This window comes from Aegilops tauschii, chromosome 3, assembly GCF_002575655.3.
Source record: "Aegilops tauschii subsp. strangulata cultivar AL8/78 chromosome 3, Aet v6.0, whole genome shotgun sequence".
Classification (NCBI taxonomy): Eukaryota; Viridiplantae; Streptophyta; class Magnoliopsida; order Poales; family Poaceae; genus Aegilops; species Aegilops tauschii.
In genome coordinates, this window is record NC_053037.3 from 43564569 (window position 1) to 43592056 (window position 27488).

Genomic DNA, 27488 nt, shown 5'->3' on the forward strand with positions numbered 1-27488 from the left:
TGTGTTCTTAAAATTGTTCAAAAATACAAAACAATGTTCGTGTTTTCAAATTTTGTTCATTAATTCAGAAAAAAATATTTTCAAAAGTCATTCGGGATTTACATATTTTTTTCATAAATTCAAAAAGTGTTTGCATTTTCAAGAATTGTTCAGGCTTATCAAAAAATGTTCGTACTTTCCAAGAATTATTCGGGTTTTCCAATTTTCGTTCATAAATGAAGGAATGGATCTTGTCTGCTTACTCTGTAGTGAAACAGTAACATCGGAAACTGCATACCACACTTTCAGATCATCATAACGGTGGCGGAGCTTGCTCATCGCCTACAAGCATGATATGTCTACTGTGATTAGATTGATTCACAAGCCAATCACCTTTCAGAGGGCATGTTTGGCATCAGTTTCAGGCTAAGATTGATATGGACACGTCAGAAAGAATAACCAACATGGAAACAAAGGGCAAGATCTTATGGAAATGCAAGGAATCCTAGGCTCTTTACCCGCTTTTGCAAATGGTGGATAGAATTGCAAGTCCACATGAATACAGGAATGCTTTGCTTCGGTCTTATGCGGGTACGAACATAACTGTGATGAACGCACATTGAAGCTGCACCATGGAGTCTACATCCTGAATTTACACTTGCTGCATCAGAGACCAAATTTGGATTCATTAGATTGTTGTTTAGGGCACAGGGGAGAGTCCAAAGATGGCCCTTTTAGTATGCCTGCTGAATCTAAACCACAATGTTCAATAACACGTAGTGTGCTAACTACAACAAGGCTATCTAGGTTATTGCATCTAGTAGAGAGAACATGAATGATGGAATGTGAAGAAGAAAGAAGAAGCTGAGAAAAGGAATCAGGGTCTGAAATAGCTTGTGTCCCCTCGTTCTTCAACGCATCGTTCGGCGCTAGTTCAAGAGGAACGTCGATCCAGATGGAGATTCCATGCCTCAGTACCCCTCTTTAGATCATTAGACACAAACATCTGGCGAACAAGGAACCATCATACACGGTTTGACTCACCGCGTTTGGTACTCGTAACTTGCCTATATTCTCTGTCGACGTCTGTCGGTTTCGTCGAACAAGGAAGAAGCAGGCAAGACGGAGACACGGCTGGCCAAGCCAGGACCTCATCGGAAATGGGACGATGCCGCTCGCCATGGCATTGCCGACCGAGTAGAGGCCGGGGATTCACTGGTTTGGGTAGGGGCTCAGTTGTTTTGATACCCCTCGAATCAGACAATGGCAGAGGCTGAGCCATTAGGCGTGCGATGCAAAAATCGATTGACACAAATTCGACTTTTCACTAAGAGTGAACTGGTGCTCCTCTTCTACTTCCTTACTCATTGGAAGAAAAAAAAAATCTCCTGTTTAATGTTCGGCCGTTGAGCCATATACATTTTACAACTGGCCACATGAATAACTTGCAGCGAGGAGTACCATGTTACTATGATGTCGTGAAAGACTCGTGGCGCATGCCCCCAAAGCCTTCATCGGCTCGAACTATGTATACGAAATGTCGCAAAAATATTGAAACCAAGCGGCGGAACTTGATTCCTCGGACATCAGTCGATGCTCGAATCATTCAGGCTTCCCAGCAGCTTCCATCATCGCCTTCGCTTGGATCAGCTTCTCAATCCGACTCACAATCTGAAAAAAGAAAATTGGAATGTGTCCACCGTCACCATTGGCTATATTCACGAGAAGCTATTTACAAAAAAAAAGGCCCCATATTCAGCTGCAATTTTTGCGCTTTGTCCAATTGTGTAGACACAGTTCTGTCTATAGTATGCTTATATTGTATTGCATACCTCAATGACCATGTCCTCCAGGCTCAAAGAGTCGATGCTGCTGTAGCCTAGCTGAGAAGCCACGTCTGGAAGGTGTTCAGTTCAAGAGAATGTCAATAGGGTTTCCCCCAACCGCAGAAAACACATCAACTATGTTCAAAGTGAAGAAAGGATGTTGGATGTTGTCTGCTTACTCTGTACTGAAACAGTAACATCAGAAACTGCATACCGCTCTTTCAGATCATCATAACGCTGACGGAGCTTTGCCATTGCCTGCAGGCATAATATCTCCACTGTGATTCAATAGATCGTAAGCCTATCACCTTTCAGTAGGCATAATTGACATCGATTTCAGGCTAAGATCAAGACGCACACGTCAAAAAGAACAGGGTCTTAGCAAAAGATTCTCCAATTTAATGCCAATGCAAGGTATCATAGGCTCTGTATCCATCCTATATGAAGGGCGTGTACAAGCAAGATGACATGAGCACAAGGATGCTCCATTCATATGCAGCCTGCACATAACCATGATGAACACCACATTCTGAATTTTTACACTTGCTGCATTACAGACCAAATTTGGGTGCAGTTTTAACACGGATGGGATTAGTTAGACTGTTGTTTAAGAAGCAAGGCAGAGTCAAGAGAGAACCCTTTTAGTGTGTGTACAGAATCTGAATCACAGTTATCCAAGTGTAAACAATACAAGGCTATCTAAGTCACCCCTTCTCAAGAAAACAGGAATAACAACATCACGAGGAGGGTGAAATTTAAAGAAGGGAAAAGAACCTGAGAAAAGGAATCAGGGTCTGAAATAGCTTGTGCTCCCTTGCTCTTCAACATATCGTTCACGGCTAATTCGAGAGGGACATCGATCCAGATGGAGACTCCATGCCTCAGTAGCCCTCTTGAGATCATTAGACACAAACATCGGTCAGAAAACCTCAATTAGATACACACACAATTAATGGCTGCTCACAAAAGAGAGATACAATGAAGGCACTAGAGGCATTTAAGTGCATACAAGTTGGTGGAGTTCATGACGGCGCCATCGCCACAGCAAAGCACGAGGCTGCCCATGGACGTGAGCTGCTTCAGCCCCTCGGTCTGCGGACAGTTTCAGGTACATTCAGACACAACGTCATCAGAATGGTGCTAGGATTGAACGAACGAATGAACTTCAGCAAGATGGTTTGTGTAGAGAGAGCACCTCGACTTCGAGGTAGCCTTTCTCGTCGGACTCCCGGAAGGCGGCGAGGGCGTCCTTGCCGCCGAGGACGTCCTCGAGCAGGTCCTCGCTGCAGAGGTAGCGGTAAATGATGGAGTTGGCGAGCAGCTTGGCGATGTTGCGCTTGGCATTGCAGTCCGTCCCTGCGGCCGGTCATCGGTTCGGTTCAGTGCGTGTCATTCACCAATTCCAATCTGAACTGCGACTATATATGCAATGTAATGAACAGTTTGCAGAGAAAGAAGAGCATACCGACGATGTAGATGGGCGTCTTCCTGAAATCGCCGACGGCCTCCGCGGTCTTCCTCTGGACAAAATTGAGATTGCAGTCATGCACACGCACCACAAAGCAGCAGTGAACGAATGAAGAAAATTAAAGGTGAGACGGATGGGTGGGGAGCACGTACGAGCAGTGCGACGGAGGGGTTGAGCTCCTCGAGGGTGAGCTCGGTGGCTGCGAATCCATGGCGGCAGGGCAGAAGCCATTGCCGTCAAGAAAATTACTACTACTGCGGGAAGGGAATCTGCAACGGAGGGAGGGCGGGCGCTGACCTGGGAAGGCGCGGAGGCGACGGGGATCGATACGGCGGGTGGAGCCGCGCCGGGGGGAGAAGACGGAGTGCGTGTGCTGCTGCTTCGGGCTCGGGGAGACGGAGGGCGAGAAGAAGGCCGCTGCCGCCCGCATCGCCATCGCCATTGCCGCTTCGACCGACCTCAATCTCCCTCCCTCGAGTTATCCGCGCCACCACCACCGAGGAACGAAAGGCAGGGCCAAGAGAGCAGGGAGGTATCCCCGCCGCTGATGCGCGAGTGGACGGCGCGCGATCGACTGGTAAGTGGGTCCCACATCCCAGTGACCCGCCCTGGCAGCTGAGACCATCTATAAAGCCAGAGCCGGGAGGCACCGGTTCGGCCCAGTCCAAGCTAGGGTTCCTTCGTTCCTCCGCCCGCCGCCGCCGCCGCCGACGAAGTCTCATCTGGCTGATCGCTGGATCTCATCGTCGGTGTTACCTCTTTTTTTCTATGGTGATTTTTTGTCTCGATTTCTTGTGCGGCTTGCGGCGTTTCTTGTGATTTCTTGTCTCGATTGTTCGTGTGAATCTGGTGGTGGTTTGAGGGGAATGGTGTGATGATCTCCTTTCGAGAGTTGCAGAATGAATCATGTGCATTACATCTCAATTCCACACGAGATTTCTGATCATTCCTCCTCCTCGAATCAACTGCTCTGGTTCCTGTCTATTTTTTGTTGTGTCGATTGGTCGTCGGTCGGCAATGAGGAACGAAACCTGTGCCGGAGGCGGATGCGCCCATGTCGGTAACACAACCCTCTAAGAAGTTCTGAGCCCCTAAGTTCGATCCAATCTTCACTTGTTTTTCGTCGTTTCTGGTTGTGTATTTCGATTTGATGGTGGATTGATTTCGACTGATGCGAGGTGATGATGTTATGTATGATAGTCTGTCAATCCCCTGATGTCACAAAGTGAAGACACGCATACATCCCGACAGGCTCTGATCGCATCTGTTTGCTTCTCCGACCGATTTCTTTCTCTTTTTTGTGTTAGTTCTACATAGATCGGGAAGAATTTGTTGGGCTCTATATTATGAGTCAACAGCAGGAGCCGTTCAATGGCGCCCTGTCTGCCGCATGGAGCCTAGATTAACATGCCAGGAGAAGATTGTTTGGAGATCCATCTTTTAATTCCAAGCCACAATATCTGGCCATAATTCGTCAAGAACAAATAACCTGGTCTTTCAGTCCAATATATATTGTTTTGTGGTTTGCACCAAACTGAACGAGTTGCATCTCAGTGTCATAAGCAGAGACTACAGGCAGGTGTTTTATAGTCGAAACCATGTGAAGGATTACCACCAAATGTATCTGCCTACATGAAACCATGAATGTATTGGAAAATTCATCAACTCATGCTTCATTTAACGCCATGGAAAAATCATCTCTGCAGACGGCATCAGGCATCACCATTGTCTGTCAGACAACAGTTATCTTTATGTATGAACAAATTCTATTAATCTCAGGGATTCACTACTACTCCCTGAGTTCACAAATATAAGACGTATATAGTGTGTTTGTTTAAGTCCGTAGAACATCTTGTATTTGTGAATGGAGTTTTTATCATGACGCAATCTAATAACCGTTCCTTCTTTCATGGAACACAAACAACGGTGATAATAGCAAAATCCACAATGACCACCAATGTAGCGCCAGTGAAAGTCGTCTTTTTTCTAAGTTCTGAGCCCCCAAGTTCGATCCAATGTTCACTTGTTTTTTAGCTTGTTTTTCGTTGTTTCCGGTTGTGTACTTCGGTTTGATGGTGGATTGATTTGGATTCATGCGAGGTGATGATGTTATGTATGATAGTCTGTCAATCCCCTGATGTCACAAGGTGATGACACGCATACATCCCGACAGGCTCTGATCTCTTCTGGATTTCCGTTTGCTGTGTTCTTGAATTTCGGATCGCTTCTGATCTGCTCTTTTCTCTCTTTTTATCTCTTTGTAGATTTGTAGATCAGGATGAATTTGTTGGGCTCTATATTATGAGTCAACAGCAGGCGCCGTTCAATGGCGCCCTGTCTGCCGCATGGAGCCTAGATTGACGTGCCAGGAGAAGATTGTTTGGAGATCCTTCTTTTAACTCCAAGCCACAATATCTGGCCATAATTCGACAAGAACAAATAATTCGTTTTTGTCCGGTTTTTCAGTGCAATACATATGGTGCACGTTGAAATATTTGGTGTGCTGTTTGCACCAAACTGAACCGAGTTGCATTTGTGTCATGCGCCGAAGCCACCTTTCATGGTCGAATTGGAAAATTCATAACTTAAAGCTTCATTTAACACCATGAAAAAAACGGAATCTATAATCTGTTACCTTATTCGTCTGTTCCAACATGCAACACAAACAACAGTATAGCAATAGCAACATCCAGAATGGTCAAATATCCCTCAATTTACAATTTAGGCCCGCTTGGAATGTTTTTTTTTCTTGCCACCACACTGTATTATACCAGCCTCTAACCAAATTCATGCTCCAGGTTTCAATCCAGTTGTAAACTATGCATGGCGCCCACTCATTTACAGATTTTATGTTCCATACACACGCACAGACTGCTCATCAAGTATAATATGAGCTAAAATTTTGATTTATATAACGGTACCACCTACTAAAGTAAGAAAGTAAAAAAAAATTCAATCATCCATTTGAACATAGTTTCAATAACTCATGCTCAAAGTCAGCTATAAATTACAAATTTATTGAGCCATACTTGTCTGTCTTGTCAATAGTTGTTTGTGTAGTAAAATATTTCATGAAAATTATTTCTTGTTTCACCTAAAAAGAAAAACATTACCTCTATAATGTACACTTTATGCTCTGAAGGATACCAACCACGCATGTCAACAACAACCATGTAGTATGTCAAAAGATTAGCACAAAATCCTAAATTACCAAGGGGAGCCAGATGGTACAAGGTAGCCATAGCGTGTCACTCAAGTTTAAATTCCCTTAGAGTGCCATCTGTTGGCCCTAGGCAGTTCTTCATTAAACAGCTGTAGTTACTATAATGTGTTATACTAGGAGAGGATATAAATTCCTAAAGTACATGGAGTGAACCTCAAAGAAAGGCCAAAAATTGGAGGATTTGTTGATATTTTTGAATGAGTATCTAGCGAACTATGCTTGATAAGGTCAAAATCAAACGCCAATGATCTCATAGCATTGAAGCATCCATTAATATGTCTATGCATAGTTTTTCTTTTCACACCTTTATGGACAGATGGGTAAGCATATCAATCAAAGTCCAATTATATGAATTTGGTGGTTTGTGTATTTAGCACTTGGGAGCATCAATATGTCAACTTTCTGCTTTAGCATTATATGTATGAATTAAACTATACCATGAAACCATAGTGTCGGTGTTGTATGTCCCAACAACATGGTTTGTGTTTGCTTATTGGTAATTTCTATCAAAGATTCTTGCCATGCCAAAATCTGGTATCATCGGTCACCAAACGATTTATGTTGACGCTTTGAGATATCTATGAACGATCTTTACACGTAATCTTGTCGGAGACACATATGTCCTCTCGTGACACCCTTCATTATACTTGTTTCGAATCAAACTGATCTTGTTCCGTTCATTGATGCATTACAAAGAGTATATATATATATATCTTCTGGAGAGATGTGACGGTCTGAGAAGACTCGTCGGTTCCAGGAGGGAGTCGCGTCGGTAACAGGAGAAACTGCCCGACGCTTGACCATGTAGAATCATCAGCACAATTGTCCGGGAAGTTTTTCATAAAATCTTTGATGAGATCCTGAAACATATACTCACAAAGAGAGAGCATAATATGATGTCATTCAAATAAGGATATCTCAAGAAGAGACTCCCCCTGACACCTGCAAGTCCCTAAGTTGTCGCATACCAATTCCATGAACATATCTCTGGAATGTTGAATTTGGTAGACTTGGTTGACTTGCAGAATGCTTATTTCCCTGCTTTTCTGAAGATTATGGGGAGAAAACCATTTAGGAGAAATATGCTTGGTGATATTACTCTTAATGTATTCTGTTTGCATTTGTGCAACGCAGGCCGCATTATCTTCATAGATAATGGTGGGTGATTTTATCGAACCCATTCCACATGACTGTTGTATGTGGTTTATCATTCTGCGAAGCCATACACATTCGCATGTTGCTTCAAATAATGAAATTATTTTAGAATGATTGGTAGAAGTTCCCACCAGAGTCTGTTTCGAAGACTTCCATGATATAGCAGTGCCACCATGTAGGAACACGAAGCTGGTCTGTGATCTGGCATTATGGGAATCAGACAAATAGCCGGCATCTGCATATCCAATCACATCAGAGTCCTGATTTTCCTGGAACTGGAAAAATAGACCAAGATCCTTTATGCCTTGGAGATATCGAAAGATATTCTTCACTCAAGACCAATGACGTTTGGTGGGAGATGTGTTGTGTCTAGCAAGTAGATTCACTGCAAATGCAATATCAGGTCTTGTGCAATTTGCAAGATACATAAGCGCTCCAACGGCACTAAGGTATGGAACTTCAGGTCCCAACTCCTCTTCTCCATCATCCCTTGGTCTGAACGGATCTTTCTCTATGTCTAGAGATCAAACCACCATGGGAGTTTTAGATGGATGGATTTGTCCATATTGAATTTCTCCAATATTTTCTGGATATAGGCAGATTGGTGTACCATGATTCCTGAGGGAAGGTGCTCAAGTTGAATACCTAAGCAAAATTTGGTTTTACCCAAATCCTTCATCTCAAATTCCATCTTTAGGTGATTGTGTGCTTCATCAATGTCTGGTGTGCTGTCGATGATGTTGAGATCATCAACATACATAGAAATGATGCAAAATCCTGTAGCGGACTTCTTGATGAAAACACATGGGCAATCAACACTATTTGAGTAACCTTTCTGAATAAGGAACTCACTGAGTTGGTTGTACCACATCCGTCCCGACTGCCTTCAGCCATATAATGACTTATTCAGCTTTACACAATACATGTTGTGTTTTGCATTTTTATTCGGGACAGAGATTCCATCAGGAACCTTCATATATATGTCCGAATCTAGTGACCCGTAAAGATATGCGGTCACGACGTCCATCAACTTCATAGATAGACGATTTTGCACTGCCAATGATATGATATATCGGAAAGTGGTTGCACTCATTACTGGAGAATATGTTTAAGTGAAATCAATGTCGGGTTTCTGCGTGAAATCTTGTGCTACGAGCCTTGCTTTATATCTCACCACCTCATTGTTATCATTCCGTTTCCGAAGAAAAACCCATTTGAATCCCACAGGGAAAACACTGGGAGGTGTCGGTATTACTTCAGTGAATACCTTTCTTTTGTTAAGCGAGGCAATTTCTGCTTGGATTGCATCCTTCCATTTAGGCCAGTCGGAGCGCTTTTGGCACTCAACGATAGACCTTGGATCATGATCAGTGAGAAGGGTATCTGCAATCTTTTCAGCAAAATATATGTCGACAGTCGTAGTCTTACGGTCAAATGATTCTCCAGAATCAACAGAGTTGATAGAAATTTCCTCCACCCCTAGTGACTCTTCGTGATTTCCCAATACGATTGAGTCTGGGTGTTCCGGTGTCCCAGTCAGTTTGTGCACACTGGAACTGGGTTGTGGAGGTTGCCCTTCCACTGGGTGTATACTACCCATCAAGTGTTTGTCAACATTAAGTTGACCTGCATTTACTGACTCCGAGGTTTTTCTCCTCGATTTCCCTTGCTGTTTGCTAGAAGCATGCTCCAGGTCTGAGGCCGTACTACTCCCCCTCTTTTTAGGAATAGGGAGTTGAGTGGTTTTTATTGGTACCTCCACTCTTTCTGGCGCATTTCTGGCCGGATTTAAGGATTTTGTAACACCTTTCAGATCAGTAAATGAGTCTGGTAGATTATTTGCAAGATGTTGCAAATTAATGATCTTCCGAACTTGAAGTTCGGTCTCTTGGGTACGTGGATCAGAGGATGAAATGGCATGAGCATTCCAATCAATTTTCGGGAATTCTTCTGGTACTTGAAATCTCCCCCTAATGCCGGAAAATGTTCCTCATTAAATATGCAATCAGCGTGACGGGCTGTGAACAGATCCCCAGTTAGGGGTTCCATGTACTTGATAATCGACGGTGATTTGTACCCCACATAGATCCCCAACTTCCTGTGTGGGCCCATAGATGTCCGCTGTGGTGGTGAGATCGGGATGTATGCAACACATCCGAACTTACGCAGATGGGAAATGCTTGGAGGATTTCCACGTACCAATTCCAGAGGGGAAGAACTGTGATATGCAGTTGGCCTCAATTGTATCAAGTCAGTAGCGTGTAAAACAGCGTGACCCCAACAAGAGGTTGGCAAGTTGCAATTCGTCAACAAAGGTCTTGCAATGAGTTTGATCCTCTTAATCAATGCTTCAGCCAAACCATTTTGTGTATGGACATATGGAACAGAGTGCTGAACTTCAATCCCCAAAGCCATGCAATAATCATTGAAAGCATGTGAGGAGAATTCTGCAGCATTGTCCATTTGAATTGACTTAATTCAACTTTCAGGATAATGGGCTTGCAACTTAATGACTTGCCTCATTATCTTGGCAAATGCATGGTTCCGTGTGGATAGAAGATACACATGTGACCATCGTGTAGATGCGTCAATGAGAACCATGAAATACCTGAAAGGTCCAGATAATGGCTGAATGGGACCACAAATGTCTCCTTGAATACGTTCAAGGAACTAAAGTGGTTCAGCTTGTATTTTGTGGTGCGAGGGCCTCAAAATTATCTTTCCCGTGGCACAAGATGTGCACACAAAATCAGAAGATTGAGGAAATCTTGACTCAAGCAAATTATGACCAATGGAATTGCTAGTAATTTTTCTCATCATCCCGATTCCAGGATGGCCTAGGCGATCATGCCAGGTTTGGAGTGTGTTAACATTCTGAAAAATTACTTTGTATGCAACATGTTCCACGGGTTTGATGTACGTATAGTACAAACCAGACGATAGAGAAGGAATTTTCTCATGTACCTTTTTGCCATATCCGTGATCTTTAGTAAAGAGTAGATACTCCTCTTTGTTGTCTTCATGGGTTTCAATGTGAAAACCATTCTTACGGATATCTCGATAACTGATCAGGGTACGTTATGAGTCGGGATACAATAAAGCATCCTCAATCGTCACTTGTGTACCGCTTGGGAGGATGAATATGGCACGTCTAGTACCAACAATCACTGTATCGCGTCCAGCGATAGTTAGGATATCTCCATTCATCTTTTTCAGAGTTTGGAAATATTTCATCTCCCTCAGTATAGAGTTTGTGGTACCACTGTCCACAAGGCATAATTCCTCTTCCATCGGATTGTCCCCGTAGAAAACTATATAAAACAAAGAATTTTCAAAAAGAAAACCTCATAGTAATATATAGAATACAATCTTTATTATATCAAATGTGCTGATACAGTACAATATAAAGAAAACAACAAACTTATGTTCTTATTACAATCATCACAAATGGACATAATTAAGTAGATCACTAAGGAGATTGAGGGACTATGTCGAAGTCGCCAAACACATTGTTTGCGGTGTACTCAATCAACATGTTCTCCATTTCAGCAGGATCCTTAGGCGGATAAAGAACCATGGCGTTGCTCGGTCCAGGAGGAACATCGTGCGAACCACCAGCTCCTTTTGCACTATCCGGATGAAGGTTGAAGTTGGCTTCAAACCTTTTCCCTTGAGGTGCTTTGCGTCCCTGAGATTGCTGGTACAACATAACCAAATGCTTGGGCATTGTGCACTTTTCAGTAGAATGCGTGTAGCATCCACACTTGTTGCAAAGGTTAGAATTATCAAACCTGGGCTTTGAAGTGCCTTTTCCCTTGCCTCGGTTTTTGGATCTCCTGTTCCCATTGCGCTTTCGCTTATGCTCGAAATTGGATTGTTTACCCCGAAGGGTACCATTAAACTTCTGTCTATTCGCAACATTCAGATGAACTTCAGGTAAAGGATGTGCCCCAACTAGGCGCTGAGAGCCATTCTTAGCGAGTAGCTCATCATGCTTTTCAGCCAGAAGTAACATATGAATAAGCTCGGAATAGACAGTGTAGTTACGAGCATAGGTATTGCTGTTGGAGGATCCTATCTGAAGGGAGCATAATAGACAAAGTTTTCTCTATCTTCTCCCCCTCAGTAGGTTCCTTCTCACAAAAGCGCAGTTTGGAACATATCTTATGAACAACATGATTGTACTCACCAATGGACTTGAAATCCTGAAGATGGAGATGAGTCCAATCATGGAGTGCTTCTGGCAGGACTACTGCCTTCTGTTGTTCATACCTCGTTTTGAGGGCTAGAAACAGAGTACTAGGAGATTCCTCCTGTAAATACTCAGACTTGAGATTGTTGGGGAATGCAGTAATTTCAGAAGAAAAAAAAACCTACGCACACGCAAGATCTATCTAGGTGATGCATAGCAACGAGAGGGGAGAGTGTTGTCCACGTACCCTCGTAGACCGAAAGTGGAAGCGTTATGACAACGTGGTTGATGTAGTCGTACGTCTTCACGATCTGACCGATCCTAGTACCGAAAGTACGGCACCTCCGCGATCTGCACACGTTTAGCTCGGTGACGTCCCACGAACTCTAGATCCAGCTGAGGTCGAGGGAGAGTTTCGTTAGCACGACGGCGTGATGATGGTGATGATGAAGTTACCGACGCAGGGCTTCGCCTAAGCACTACAACGATATGACCGAGGTGGAAATCTCTGGAGGAGGCCACCGCACACGGCTAAGACAACTGTCAACTTGTGTGTTCTAGGGTGCCCCCCTCCCCACGTATATAAAGGAGGGAGGGGGAGGCCGGCCGGCCCTCCTTGGCGCGCCCCCAAGAGGGGAATCCTACTAGGATTCCAAGTCCTAGTAGGTTTCCACCAAAAGGGAGAGAGGGGGAAGGAAGGAGAGGGAGAGGGGAAAGGAAAAGGGGCCCCCCTTCCTAGTCCAATTCGGACTCAAGGGGGAGGGCGCGTGTGGCCTGCTCTGGCCGCCCCTCTCTCTCTCCACTAAGGCCCATCGAGGCCCATTAGTTCCCCGGGGGTTTCCGATAACCCTCCGGCACTCCGGTTTTATCCGAAACTTCTCCGGAACAGTTCCGGTGTCCGAACATAGCCATCCAATATATCAATCTTTATGTCTCGACCATTTCGAGACTCCTCATCATGTCCGTGATCACATCCGGGACTCCGAACTACCTTCGGTACATCAAAACACATAAACTCATAATACCGATCGTCATCGAACGTTAAGCGTGCGGACCCTACGGGTTCGAGAACTATATAGACATGACCGAGAATCATCTCCGGTCAATAACCAATAGCGGAACCTCGATGCTCATATTGGTTCCTACATATTCTACGAAGATCTTTATCGGTCAAACCGCATAACAACATACATTGTTCCCTTTGTCATCAGTATGTTACTTGCCAGAGATTCGATCGTCGGTATCTCAATACCTAGTTTAATCTCGTTATCGGCAAGTCTCTTTACTCGTTCCGTAATGCATCATCCCGTGACTAACTCATTAGTCACATTGCTTGCAAGGCTTATAGTGATGTGCATTACCGAGAGGGCCCAGAGATACCTCTCCGACAATCGGAGTGACTAATCCTAATCTCGATCTATGCCAACTCAACAAACACCATCGGAGAGACCTGTAGAGCGTCTTTATAATCATCCAGTTATGTTGTGACGTTTGATAGCACACAAAGTGTTCCCCTGGTATTCGGGAGTTGCATAATCTCATAGTCATAGGAACATGTATAAGTCATGAAGAAAGCAATAGCAACAAACTAAACGATCCTCGTGCTAAGCTAACGGATGGGTCAAGTCAATCACATCATTCTCTAATGATGTGATCTCGTTAATCAAATGACAACTCATGTCTATGGCTAGGAAACTTAACCATCTTTGATTCAACGAGCTAGTCAAGTAGAGGCATACTAGTGACACTTTATTTGTGTATGTATTCACACATGTACTAAGTTTCCGGTTAATACAATTCTAGCATGAATAATAAACATTTATCATGATATAAGGAAATATAAATAACAACTTTATTATTGCCTCTAGGGCATATTTCCTTCAGAGATCTGGATGAATATGGTGCCTTATGACGAATAAGGCAGCATAGTTCTGTTGTTCTGCCAGCGGCGTGGCCCCAGCCGGGAGAGGAGTCTCCGGGGTTGTATTGCACGCGCTATCCCACGGGACGCAAGACTGATCTTGATGTCCATAGCCCATGTAGGGTAATTGTGGCCATTGAGGGCAAGCTCCTCAAACTCTTTGGCAGTCATCTTTGCCTACATGGGAAACCAGAGATAATTAATTTACGGGTGGTAAATTTAAAACCATCATGGTTGTGTAATAAGAATGCAAAAATTTGATACTCAAGTGTAAACTTGAAAAATTCTCAACCTCAATTGTGTGAACATAACACTTTGAAGATCAGTTAGATCTCACAGTAATAGGCTGCATGGCTATTACCTTGTGTATGCTACAATTTAGATATAAGGAATACATGTTGAAGGTAATCGCTTGTCGGGATTGACAAAGCGTAGACCTCACAGTAAGAGAGGATAGTCTGTAAATGTGCAGTAGATCACAACTCATTACCTTGTGATTCCAAATAAGATGAGGGAGAAATATTCAAAAATTTGCAAGTTTGGTGTGCGAGAGAAGATGATCTCGATCGCTAAAACATGTTCAAGGGAACTTGATATGTGGTAAACACATGGAACATGTCATTCTTCCTAGATGAAATCCGGTACTTTATATATATTATCAATCCATTACATAATATAAACACACTAATAATTACACAAGTCCTAGTCAGATGTAATCTAGAACTGGACTAGAATGTAAGTAGCAGTCAAACGAGGTACTGAACAGTACTAAACAGAGTCTAAAACTGCACAAATACAATAATTAATACTACTGTTAATAAAACAGAGAGAAAAAGAAAAAGAAATGAATCCAGCCCAAAAGGAGGCGGCTGGAGGACACATCAGGCGCCTAGGCCTGGGCCTCCATGGCCTTTGGCCAGCCCACCCGCAGCCCCACCGCATAAGAGGGAGGAAGCGGCGGTTACGGATAAGGGTCTCAGACCCGAAGCCCGCACCACCCGCTCGATCCCCTTCCCTGCACGGCGTCGGCGACTGGAGTGGCCGCGGTAGCCCCTCGCGGCACCGGAGGTCACCGGCGCAGCACCGACGAGCCTTCCTCGTCCAAAGAAGACGCGATGACGAAGGGGTCCGGGTGAGCACCCTCTGGCGCGGCGCTGGCGAGGCCGAGGCTCGCCGGAGCCCACGAACCGGGGCGGCGGTCAATGGCGGCTACGGCGCGCCCGAAGAGACGCCCGAAGCGCCTTGCCGCGCGGCTGCTCGAGCCCGCTGCCGTCTCCTACTGAAGCGGGACGTTGGCGTTGGTGCCCTCCATGCCGGCTCTAAGAGGGACGACGCCGGAGGCGCCGGTTGGCGCGGAGACGAAGGCGAGCGCCTCCTCCTCATTCAGCATGGCACGCAACGGCACCGGGGCATAGCCATGCGGGCGGCGGCTCGGGCCAGCGTCCTCGACAGCGGGCGTCAGCGTGCGCGGAGGCATCCAGTGCACCGGCGGAGGCGGATGCAGGCATTGATGCATTCAGTTATTGTAGCTACATTCAACAAAGAAATCGCACCCCACGCCCTAGGCCATGGCCCTGTTAGCCCTGGGCCTTGCTACGTCCCTGCCTGCAGGTGAGTCAAACTAATGTAAATCGAGGGGAGGGGGGCATAGGCCCCCTCTTCATATTGGCTCCAATACCCCTCGAGAACACATTGCTAATCATAGCGTTCAAAAGTCCAATTCCATGTAAATGCAATTGTTTGTGCATTTAGTGTTTTGGCTTCAGCCATCAAAACATCACCGCTTCGGGCTTTAGGTCTACATATATTGCAAAACACTACTGAAATAGTGAAAGTTTTTCAAAAAATGAGCATGCACTTTTGAAAAGTTGTTACATAAAAACGAGTAAATAGCATAAAACTACCACTTTTCGTCCTATGGTTCCACAAAACCACCACTTTTTTGTTTGTAACTGATACCTACCACTTTTCTCGTCGGTTGTCTCAAAAAACCCAAATCGCCCGTTGCTAGCGTTTTAAACCGTTTTCTGACGGTCCGGGCCCGCCTGTCAGGCCACGTCAGCGCCGCGCGTGACGGCGAGGCCGTTAACGGCCGTTATTCGGGCCGACCGATGCTGCCGGACCGCACCCGCTCGCTCGTTGCCGTTCTCTCTCTGTCGGCAGCATCTCTCTCTCGCTCCTCCTTCCCCCCGTGCTCTCTGTCTCCCCCGACGATGGCCGCGGCGAAGAAGAAGGACGACGGCGAGCCTGGGCCGACAGCCAGCTGCGAGGGCGGTGCTCACTCCGAGGTCAACAAGTGGCTAGGCAGTGCAAGTTTCCCGACCCAGCGCTCGTCTGGGCCACTGACGCAGGAGGTCCAGATGTTGCCGACGTTCCGCGCGGCCAGGGCAGTGGCCAAATGCATCCATGCGGATCCAGAAGGCGGGCACCAGTGGGCCTCCTCACTTGGTGGCGTGGAGTAAGTTATGAATTGTTTTAATTATTTTTCTTAGTTTATTTATGAACTAGGGTTAGGATTTGTTTCTTATATTGTTAATGAATTAGTTCTTTGGTATATTATTATGTATACATTGTACTCAATATATGAATTAGGGTTTAGGTTTGGATGATGTTGTGCAAGTGAAACTGTTGCATACTTTTTAACTTGAAAATCTGAAGAAATCTGAATGTGTTGTTTCTTTTTTTGCATAGTTTGGATGATGAAGTATGGGAATTGAGGCTGCATTTTCAGGGTAGAGACAACATGGAAAGGAAGTTTTCCTTATCAGAAATGAATTACCTGTTTTTGTTAGCACTTATTGAACTTGAGGGCTATGGGTTGGATGCCTATCTGTCATATGTTAAGGATGAGGGTAAGGGGCTGGAGGGGATTGAGGTTTTGGACAGTGATGAGAAGGTGGAGGAGATGCTAGATTTGTTTGCTGAGAAGAAAATATTGAACATAACAGTGAGAGAGGCTAGTGACCCAAATCCAGCAGATGCAAACATGGACCACACCTTGCTTGAAGAGCAGATTCCAATTAGTCAAGTTGGTGATCCCATTGTTTATAGTGTTTCCCAAGAAGGTGTCCTTTTCCCTGTCTCAAATTCTTCACAGCCCCCACTTGTGCCTGTTGATCCATATTTTAACACACAACAGAGCTGTAATTTCAACAAGGGAAAAGAGGCAGTGGAAATTGAAGGCATTGAAGCAGAAGATCAAGATGAAGATGAGTTGGAAAAATCCTCTTCAGATTTTGAGTTTTTCAGGGGTGATTACAGAGGGAAGAAAATTTCATACAAGTCTTGGGCTAGGGGAGAAGATGAAGGTGGTAAAGGAACAAGTCAGCACTACAGGGAAGAGGAAGAGATGGCTGAGCATTATTTTGGGGGTGCTTCTGAACCCTCAGAGTTTTGGCAGGAGCCAAATGGTTCTGAAGAAGATGATGAAGAAGAAGTTTCAGATCATGTGAAAACTGTGGCACAGAAGATACCTGTGAGGAAACAAGGCCCAACAAGCAGATCACACAGTGAGCCAGATCACAAAAAGTTTGAAGATTTCATGCCAGAAGCTGATGAGTTCTGCTTTCCAGGTGATGAAGGCATTTCTGATGAAGAAGATGATGCACCTAGGTTGCCTTGTGGCAGCAAGAGAAAATTGAAGAAGAAGAAGAAGAAGGAGAGAATATGGTATGATTCCTCTAGGCCTGATGCACATGAACAGTTTAGGATTCATTTGTGCTTTCTGAATGTGGTAGAGTTCAGAGAAGCATTGAGAAACTACCATGTTAGGACACTTAGGAACTTTGAGTACCATAGGAATGATCCAAGTAGGATCATAGCCTGGTGCTCAGATAGAAAGCATGGTTGTGAGTTTTATATTACTGCTTCTAAGATTGCCCATGAGTCAACCTTTAGCATCAAGAAGATGAATCTTGATCACACCTGTGGAGCAAGTGGAGAGAACACAAAGGTTACCATGAAGTGGGTTGCAAAGGCTGTTGAGGATACTGTAAGATCCAATCCTGGTGCAGGTGTTGAGACTATACTGAGTTATACAAAAAAAAATTTGGAGTACATGTTCCAAAAAGTTTGGCCTACAGGGCAAGGAGGAAAGCAGTTGATGTTGTGCAAGGGGATCACAAGACACAATACTACAGGTTAAGAGACTATCTGCAGTGTGTTTTGTACACAAACCCTGGTAGTAGGTGTGTTGTGACAACAAAGGAATTTGAACTCCACCCACTACCTACCCCAAGGTTTCATTACATGTTTTATTGTCTGTTTGCTTGTAAGGAGGGGTTCCTAAATGGTTGCAGGCCTTTCATAGGTAAATCTAGTCTGTATAGTGCTTAAATAGGGATTGCATTACATGTTGCTATTTACTAATGGCTTAAAATGCAGGTCTTGATGGATGCTTCATCAAACTAAGCAGTGGGCAGCAAATCCTGGCAGCAACAGGGAGGGATGGCAACAACAACATCTTCCCTATTGCATTTGGTGTTGTTGACAAGGAGGAGACAGATAGTTGGACTTGGTTTCTTACACAGTTAAGGACAGTAATTGGTAGTGGCAACAAGTTTGGGCCCTACACAATTATGTCAGACAGGCAAAAGGTACAACTACTCTTCATGATTTGACTGATTTTCCTTTCACTATGTACTGCTTTTCCTTGCACTATGTACTGCTTTTCCTTTCTCTACTTACTTCACTAGTTATTAATACAAAATCAATGAACAGGGTCTGCTCAATGCAATAGAGGATGTATTTCCTGATTCCCCTCAAAGATTTTGTTTAAGACACACATATGCCAACTTCCAATCAGCTGGGTTTAGAGGGGATGAATTGAAAAAACATCTAGACCAGGCTGCATATTCTTTCACTAAGCATGGGCATGATCTGGGCATGGAAGCATTGAAGAAAGAGAGTGAGGAGGCATGGAAGTGGTTGTCCAACATACCAGTCCATACTTGGGCCAGGCATAGAATGGATACTATATGCAAGACAGACCTTGTTGTAAACAATCTTAGTGAAGTTTTCAACAGGATTATTCTGGATGTTAGGAACAAGCCCATAAGGACGATGCTTGAAGGAATTAGGACAAAACTCATGATCAAGTTTCAGAAGATTAGGGAGAAGACAGAGACATGTAGGTGGGATATCACACCCACTTACTCTGAGATATTGGAGGAGGCCAAGAAGTGGGCAAAATATTGTGATGCATATATGGCTAGACCAGGAATTTGGCAAGTTACAAGTAGTTCAGAAAAGACCTACTGTGTAAACCTAAACAACTACACTTGTGACTGCAGGAGGTGGGATATGACAGTTGTTCCATGTAGTCATGCTATAGCAGCAATGCAGAAGGTGAAGCTACACCCTGAAGATTTTGTCCATGAGTTCTTCAAGAAGCCCCTCTACTGTGAAACCTACAAGCATATTATATACCCTGTGCCAGGCCCTGATTGTTGGCCACACACCATGGGGGATGACATATCTCCTCCAGTATTCAAAGAAAAGAAGGGTAAAAAGCAGACAGCTAGGAGGAAAGGACATTTTGAGGTGCCTGCCAAGAAGGATACATCAAGAATTGGGACAGTGACCTGTAGCAATTGCAATATGCAAGGTCACAGATATACCACTTGTGGTGTTCCACTGAAACCCAAACTGCAGATGAGAAAGAATAATCACCAGGTATACTTATTGATAAAGAAACTTTTGTTTCATAGGCTAGGTGGTTTAATTATAATTTGCTTTGTTAAATGTGCAGGAGAATAGGTCAGACTACTCTTCATCTACCAGAGCTTCTACAGGTGCGGTTGCACCCTCACCCCCACCACCACCATCAGCACCATCAGCACCAGCCATAGCTAGGAAGAGGCCTGCAACAGCCACAACTACTCCAGGACCGGCAAAGAGGAACAAGGGAGCTGCTTCTGCTACTCCAGCACCAGCCACATCAGCACCTGCCAAGAAGACCAAAGCAACCAAGAAGACCAAAGCAACCAAGAAGACAGGGGCTCTTAGCACATCTTCACCAGCCAAGAACACAAGGTCATCCATTGCTTCTCCAGCAAAGAACACCAGAGCATCAACAGCTAGCAGAGTTTTCAATGCTCCAAGGCAAGCTGCCAACTCTGAGATGGAGATTGGGTCCAAGAGGGTTAGGAAGCCAACTGGAAAGTGGAAGGCATATATCACAGCTAGTGGTAACTACTGAAGATTCCAACATTTGAGAAAGTTGTCTTGTTGTATGAGTGCTGAAACCTAAGTGTTTGCAACCTTAAACCTATGTATTTGCTTGTTGAAACTTGAGTGTTAGCATTATGAAACCTATGTATTTGCTTCCTGAAACCTGAGTGTTTGCATTTATGAAACCTATGTATTTGCTTGCTGAAGCATTATGCAACCTGAGTGTTTGTGACTTCTGGGTAGATTCAGACAACACTGATGCAAACATTGATTCATTTATTCAAACATTCATATATTCCACCATCCAAACTTTCTTTCATACAAAGAGTTGTACAGAAATGGAAGGGATACGTAGCTCAGACTCTCATTCATACTTAAAAAAACTACTACCAACAACTCTCAATCGTAACGATCGAAGAAACGACACCACTTTGCTCTGGTAGAAGGGTGAGGAGCGAGTACTGCCTGTCTCCTAGCCCACCTGATGATCTTCCCTGAGATCTTGCGCCTGCCGCCAGGGACAAGAACTGTGAACTCATCTGAGTTGCACTTCTCCAAGATCTTCTCTGCCAGCCTCCTCTTGAACTCCAGCTCCCACTCCACTGCCTGCACTGCAGGGCGAGCCCTTTGCCTCCTCACATCCACTGCCTGCACTGCCTCCTCTTCCTCATCTGTCACCTCCCCAAGCTCTGGATCCATCTAGGGTTTCTAGAGGTGGGGTGTGGCGGCTGTGTTCTGGAGGGAGGAGGGTGGGTGGAGTAGGCTATTTATGAGCAGTGGAGGGTGGGTGGAGTAGGCCTAGGTTTGTAAATATAACTGGGCCACAAAGCCCAGGTAGAAAGCACTAATAAACATAACTACCTTTTAAACATAAAAAGACACATAGCATACTCCAGCAGTGCTTATCACTGACTCCATAACATAGCAAAAGAGGTTCAAATACAGGCAGAACAGTCATTACAACTTAGTTCATAACTTAGCATTAAAGGTTCTAGCAGCATAACAACAGTTCTTAACATTGGCATAGACATAGACTAGATTAGCTTCACATTCCCCAAAATGTACACCCCATATCTTCACATCAGATTGTTAGGCCACATACTTATAAAGGCCTTGGATGTACTTCACCATCTGCAGAACACACTTCATGAATCAAGGATGGCCTTGATTTTCTCAAGTTTCTCCTTGCTTGCATGCCCATCACTCAGCAGCTCATTCACCACATGCTCAAGCTTGGCCTTCTCTATCTTAAGCAAATCTCTCTCCTGTTCAACCTCCTTCTTTGCCTTCCTGGTATTCTTGATAATGTCAGCTTGGCTCTGTAAAATGCACCTTTGTTCCTTGGCAAGTTTGAGCTTCTCCATCTGAACCTCCAACCTAGCTCTCTCTTCTACCTCTTTCTTCTTCTTCTCAAATTCTTCCTCCTCAACTGCCTTCTGGTTATCCATGTGGCCTACCCTACCATCCTGCCAATCAAACATCTTGGATACATCTTGGACAAGCTTTGTGTACTCAATGCACAACTTGTCATTTTCAGTCTTAAGCTTGGCCAAATGCTTCTCATACTTCTGCTTATCAACTACCCTGCCACAATTCTGTTCATGGTACATGTCCCACAGCCTGGACAAGCAATTCTGAAGAATTGGATGCCAGGGCTTGTCAACCCACTCAGTAACACCACAGTTAACACCTTCACTCTGCATTTGGAAATTGAAATATACATCACTAAGTGCACTCAATTTCATAACAACAAATCATATCAGACTAAGAAACTAAAGGTGAGGCTTAAGTAAACTGAATATGTTGTTTAATATAACTCAAACTATAACTGAAACCCAACCTGCTTGTACAAGTACATTCACAGATATATGCTTCCTATACATAAGCATTTTTGATAGTAACCATATCCCTCAATACATTAATACAAGGCATATTGCAGTTCATCCTAAATAATACAGTGTAGGTTCAGAAGAGCAACTTGTCAACATAATACTGTGTGGGTTCAGAACAGCAACTTGTCATCCTTGTAAATACATGTGTGGGTTCAGAAGAAAATGATTCCAATTAAGGTACTATACCTGCTGCACTGGACAACCATAGAAACGCCTTCCAGTTAAGGTTCCTTCAAATGCCACACACTTAATTGGCCTCATGTGGTGCATCATGCAGGTGGGTTCAGAAAGCTCCAGCTGGCCACAGAAAAGAGGCTCCACGGTGGTGTCAGGGGTCTCCTGCATGAACACATCAACAAAATCACCTTAGCTCACAGAACCAGACATAGATCACAAATTAATTCCCCAATCCAGCAAGAACCCTAACCCAAACCCTAGTTTTCAAGCATACATAAACATAGCTCAAACAACAACCATAACCCTGCCTACTAAATAACAGTAAACAAAGGTTACCCTAGCTCACCAAGATGAACACTAACCTAATCTAGCTCCTAGATGAACCCTAACCCTAGCTCAGCAGATCGAAAAACTTACCCAAAGAGCCATGTCCATGCTTGTGATGTCGCACTCATCCTCTGAGCTCGTATCCCCGTCATTCCAGGAAGGCATGGCGGCGGTGGAGCTTCCACAGCGCAAGTCGCCGCCGGCGTCGAAGAGCAGAGAGGAGAGGAGCGAGAGAGTGAGAGTGAGAGCAGAGGAATGAGTGCGGGCAGGGGAGAGAGTGAGAGTGAGGGCAGGGGAGCAGAGTAATGAGCGCACGAGCGGGTGCGGTCCGACCGCGCCGGTCGGTCCGAGTAACGGCCGTTACCGGCCTCGCCGTCACGCGCGGCGCTGACGTGGCCTGACAGGCGGGCCCGGACCGTCAGAAAACGGTTTAAAACGCTAGCAACGGACGATTTGGGTTTTTTGAGACAGCCGGCGAGAAAAATGGTAGGTATCAGTCACAAACAAAAAAGTGGTGGTTTTTTGGAACCATAGGACGAAAAGTGGTAGTTTTATGCTATTTACTCCATAAAAACCCAAATATAGACTTCAGAAGAGTATCTACTGCTTGTGTAGTTGTCCTTTTTTTTCTCTCCTCCTACATGTTGGATCGATGAAACTCAAGGGTGCGCATCCCATTTGGTTCCTTCTCAAAGGATAATCCCACGGATGAATGTGCAAACAATGTGTTTTTCTTCGATGTGGTGAATGATCAAATTGTGGATGCAATTGTTCTTTTTCTTATGAGGATTTTATTAATCTATTTGTTTGGTGTGGCTACCAAAGGCCAAGGACCATTCTCGCCAAGGAACATAGTGTGAGTCACGATTTGCTAAATAGTCAAGTCTAAGACGTGCAAACTGATAATGGAATATGTTTGTTGTTTTGTTTTTGCAATATAGCCGCTGTTACATTAACATTCACAAAGTTAGTTGTTCCCGGAAACTTGGTGAAACTCAAGGACGACATATTCATGTCCACCAATTGAAGTCACTCCCGATGATGAATAATCCTAATTTTATTATCACCATCCATTGTTACAAGTACCAATTGTGCACATGTTTGTGATGAAGTAATTCCAAGGGCCATAACACATGGAACCTGCGACCACAATTATCTATTCACTAGTGGTTGGGGCGCCACCCTGTGGCGCCGCTTAAGAGAAAGCTGTGCGCATATTTTCATTTACAAAAAATACATAGGGTCCTTGTCTCCGTCTAAAAAACATCTCAGAAAAAAATTCTAACCTTCACCTAAAAAAAGAAGTAAAAAGAAAAAAAGAAAAATACCACCGCAGCCTACAAACGAGTGCCACCTTGCATAACCTTCATTTAAAAAATATCAGAGGTCCTCACCTCAATCAAAAAAGAAAAAGTGCATTTTAAAAATAATCCACACCTTCATCTAATTTTTTTTCAAAAGAATTCTCACCGCGGCCAACCAGCTTGCGCCACGTGGCATAGCTGGTTGGCCGCTCTTCAGCTAGTGGCTGGGACGCGCCCTGGGCGCGTCTCTTGAGGCGGTCCGGTGCGCACTTATCTTGCTTATAATCCTTAAGGGCACTTATGTACAGTTATTTGAATATAGTTGAATATGCTATCTTTGCTGACTTCAAACTAGGAGTTTCAGAATTTATTAGAAACTTGTTGTCATGAGGATATGTTCAGGATATGAACCCTCTTGTTAAAAAAAAAACATACACTTCAAATAAAATCTAGCGTAGGAGCCTGCACGAAATCAATCAATATGCAATACAAGTAACCTGAAAGTTAAGATAGATATAAACACTTCTTCTGAACTAATGTAACTGAATCAGCTATGCAACTATACGAGTAACCTGTAAAATAGAACATGACCTCAAATAGTTCAGACCAACTTTCTTATATAGCATAGAAACTTCATAGGTAAACATTTTAAACAAATATACTTAGGGTCAGTAGGCATCCATACATTAAGAAAAATAACAACAAAACATTTATGTAGGTGAGGTCATCTTGACCTTCCATGTAATTCAGCACAAAAGCATATACTACATGAGATGACAAGAATAAGAAACAAACGGGAAGGAAAGACAATCTGCATTGAGTCTCCATGAATCTCATTGTCACCCAAAGATTGCCCTTTCTTTATTTTAGATCAGTTTGTAGTACATCCACCCCACTGCATACTTCATTTCCATATTGGAGAAAATAGTACATTGCTCTTGGGCTCCTAAATCTTAAAATCTAGCAAGATATCTACCCATCCAATAGAATTTCCAACGAAAATGTGTCCGAGCTCGTGAAAAAATTAAGCATTCAATCCGTTTAGTGGGAACATAAGTACCTTCTAGTAAGAAAATATGCTACGCAGCAACCATATTTCTATAGAAACAGAATTACATGTACATCTATAACTGGAAAATATCAGTGATAATGGAATACTATCTACAATATGCTTACCATGAAAGTAGGCAAAAATACTTTTGAGGAAAAATGTCAGTGCTAGAAATGTTATACTGAAATTTGGAGTGGGAGGAGAGATAAACAAACCTTCCATAAATCCCCTTACAAATTTCAACAGTAAAGAACTGTACTAATCTGCAGCGTCAAAATTAAATTTTAGTCAGCTGTATGTACATAATACGATCAATTTCTAATAGTACCATACTTTTTTCTAAATGGCTCCTGTGATTTTTGAGAGTGCAGATCAATGAGATTAGCTTAACAAGCCTCATGGTTCAACTTATGCAACTATCAACATCGGCATAGCTGGTTGGCCGCTCTTCACGCGTAGCTTAATATGTTTAATGCCGTCTGTTTGAAGATCCATCTGCTTTTAATTCCCAGCCACAATATCTAGCGATGCTTCGATAAAAACATACAAATATGGATTTTTCCTGTCTTTCCGTCTAATAAAAGATTCTCCACATCAAAATATTAGGTGTGTGGTTTGCACCCAACTGAACAAGTTGCATGCCAGTGGCATATGCGGAGACTGCAACCGTGTTGCGTAGTCAAAACCATAACAAGGATTGCCACCAAATGTATCTAAGCACATGATTGCACTAAAAATTCATCAAGGCCACGGTAAAACATACAAAAAACGGAAAAATCCCCCTCCCCACGTCGCCCTCTCTGGCGACACGGGGGAAACCCTAGTCGCGCCGCCGCCAAGGCCTACTGCTCCTCCTTCCCATGCATCGCTGCCACCTGAGGGGATGCCGGCGAAGCCCGTGCGTACCCAGTGAAGGTGGCGGCGGGGCGCTCGTTTTCCACCCGACCGTGTCACTGCTCGGGCGCATCGACCTCCATTTGGGAAGGGGCCCGTTCTTCCCACCCTTGACGGTGGCTTCTCTCGGCGGCGGCGTCTTGTTAGTCTCCGACGGCTCTGCCCGTCTCATGGTGGAAGGGCGTGCGGCGGTGGGCGCACATTGGCGACCGGCAGGACCGGATCTGGGCCCTCGCTCCCTGTGCGCTCGGGTGGGACGACACTTGGGGCTATCTCCGGCTACAGGAACACGATAACGGGCTGGCGACCTCCGGTGGTGTCGTCCAGGGTGAGTGGCGGAGGCGCTCAGCTCGTGTGGGCTGACTCCCAGTTCGGCGAGCTAGCCTGAGGAGGTGGATTAGGGGATGGAAGTTGGTGGTGGAGGAGGAGTTGTGGCGGCCAGGATGGATCTCTGCTCCTGTCGGCACCGGTGCTCAAGGTGAGCAGTTGTGTCAACGGAGGTGCATCCTGCTAGATGCGCTGAGGATGCTTGCCATAGAGTTGCAGGAGGATGGGAGGTCTAAAGCTCCTATGCTCGCCGGACTTGGTGGCCAACGTATGCGGAGAGGTTCTGTGTGCGATGCTTCAGGTGAAAGCCTTGTGCTGGCCTTGCCAGCATCGATGATGGCGACGCCTTCGGGCGCCGTCTTTCCTCCTTGGAGGTGTCATTGTTCACGTCCTCTAATGTGCTCCGGGCGAAAGCCTAGATCCATCCATGGATCGGACATCGACAATGTCTTTGACGTCATTGCCCCTATGGGGCGTTGTCTTTGGAGCCATTGAGCTATTGTGGTTCATTTGTCGTCTCGGCTTGAGTGCGGTTGGTCTGTTTGGTATGAGGTTGGGTTGTTGTCTGTTCGGTGGTGGTGGTGGTGGTGGTGGAAGTGAATTGTGGCGGGAGCCTTTGCCTTGGTAATCCTAGTGATGTTGGTCGATCTCTCTCTTGGGGGCTCGTGACGGCGGTGAGGTCTTGGATTTCGGTGCCCTTCCACGACGCTTGAGGTTTGGTTGCCTCGCAAAGTGCTCTGGTTCTCTCTATTTGTGATGGTGGCCATGGTTTGGCCCAGAGGAGGTGCAGGGCTGTCTCGGCAGAACATTGCCCTTCATCACGGTCTAGGGCTCTCTCCGTCGCGTCGTGGTTAGGCATTGAGACGCCCTTCGACAGTGGTTGTGACTCTCCTAGCTCTTCAAGGTGTTGAGTGGGTAGCAGGCAACTTCTGCTCTTCGTCTTCTCGATGTCGATTCTCCTTTCGACTTATCCAACAATACGAGTTCCCGCTCTTCATGGTCTGCCGAGTGGTGACGGGTGCTAAATTCTTGGTGTTGGCTGATTGTTGTATCTCGTTCCCCGGTTCTTCTCTGTTGTTTCTTATTCTCACTTCTGTGTGCTGGGTGCAGCCGTTATGTTTGTATATCAGTCTTACTTATGATAATGAAAATGGTTCAGACCGGCGTAAGCCCGCCGTAGATCCGTAAAAAAAGAAACATACTATGAAACAGATCGGCATCAGGCATCATCACCATTGTTTGTTTGTTGGACAAACTCTATTAATCAGTGTGCAGGGATCAACCTAGTACTCTTCATCGTCCAAAATCATGATGCAGTGATCAAGAATCTACGGTCTGTTTCCTTCTTCGTTGCCAGCCAGGTATAGTTGAATCCAGACCAACAATGCAACACACCAACTGTAAAACTATAAAATTGGAATAGCCAAATATCTCTCGAAACAACCAAAAATTATACATAGCACAACTTGAAGCAAGTAAGATTCTGCAGATTAAGTCATACAACCTCGTCGTTTTATTACCATTCATTATTACTAGTTCCAATGTGCACGTTTGTGACCAATTTAGTACCAGGAACGATCT

General features: G+C 44.6%; 2 protein-coding genes and 3 non-coding genes across 5 annotated transcripts; 3 read left to right on the plus strand and 2 right to left on the minus strand.

Moving 5' to 3' along the window:
- Nucleotides 1-1300: 1300 nt before the first annotated feature.
- On the minus strand, nucleotides 1301-3823 carry LOC109740099 (probable inactive shikimate kinase like 1, chloroplastic). Its single transcript, XM_020299131.4, has 9 exons — nucleotides 3571-3823; nucleotides 3426-3472; nucleotides 3271-3325; nucleotides 3001-3161; nucleotides 2815-2897; nucleotides 2580-2697; nucleotides 1985-2063; nucleotides 1812-1876; nucleotides 1301-1650 (listed from the first exon to the last, which is right to left on the minus strand). The coding sequence occupies exons 1-9, from the start codon at nucleotides 3713-3715 to the stop codon at nucleotides 1582-1584; spliced, it is 822 nt and encodes a 273-aa protein (XP_020154720.1). The 5' UTR covers nucleotides 3716-3823; the 3' UTR covers nucleotides 1301-1581.
- Nucleotides 3824-4285: 462 nt separating this feature from the next.
- Nucleotides 4286-4364, plus strand: LOC120962241 (small nucleolar RNA U61). Its single transcript, XR_005753082.1, has one exon. It is a non-coding gene; the product is annotated as a small nucleolar RNA U61 (small nucleolar RNA).
- An 82-nt stretch (nucleotides 4365-4446) lies between these two features.
- LOC120962244 (small nucleolar RNA snoR14) lies at nucleotides 4447-4535 on the plus strand. The gene has a single exon (XR_005753086.1). It is a non-coding gene; the product is annotated as a small nucleolar RNA snoR14 (small nucleolar RNA).
- Nucleotides 4536-5368: 833 nt separating this feature from the next.
- Nucleotides 5369-5457, plus strand: LOC120962245 (small nucleolar RNA snoR14). Its single transcript, XR_005753087.1, has one exon. It is a non-coding gene; the product is annotated as a small nucleolar RNA snoR14 (small nucleolar RNA).
- Nucleotides 5458-20889: 15432 nt separating this feature from the next.
- Nucleotides 20890-22576, minus strand: LOC109740097 (uncharacterized). Its single transcript, XM_020299128.4, has 3 exons — nucleotides 22422-22576; nucleotides 22014-22166; nucleotides 20890-21632 (listed from the first exon to the last, which is right to left on the minus strand). Exons 1-3 carry the CDS (start codon nucleotides 22494-22496, stop codon nucleotides 21081-21083), a joined length of 780 nt encoding a protein of 259 aa, XP_020154717.2. The 5' UTR covers nucleotides 22497-22576; the 3' UTR covers nucleotides 20890-21080.
- Between the last annotated feature and the right edge of the window lie 4912 nt (nucleotides 22577-27488).

Excerpts from the sequence above, each read along its gene's own strand:
- LOC109740099 (XM_020299131.4), bottom strand. The coding sequence starts at position 3,715 with ATGGCGATGGCGATGCGGGCGGCAGCGGCCTTCTTCTCGCCCTCCGTC. Across the intron at positions 3,326-3,425 it reads ACCCCTCCGTCGCACTGCTC|AGGAAGACCGCGGAGGCCGT; the intron begins GTACGTGCTCCC and ends AATTTTGTCCAG. Across the intron at positions 1,877-1,984 it reads TGTTACTGTTTCAGTACAGA|ACGTGGCTTCTCAGCTAGGC; the intron begins GTAAGCAGACAA and ends AACACCTTCCAG.
- LOC109740097 (XM_020299128.4), bottom strand. The coding sequence starts at position 22,496 with ATGCCTTCCTGGAATGACGGGGATACGAGCTCAGAGGATGAGTGCGAC. Across the intron at positions 22,167-22,421 it reads GCATGGACATGGCTCTTTGG|GAGACCCCTGACACCACCGT; the intron begins GTAAGTTTTTCG and ends GTGTTCATGCAG. Across the intron at positions 21,633-22,013 it reads ATGGTTGTCCAGTGCAGCAG|AGTGAAGGTGTTAACTGTGG; the intron begins GTATAGTACCTT and ends TTCCAAATGCAG.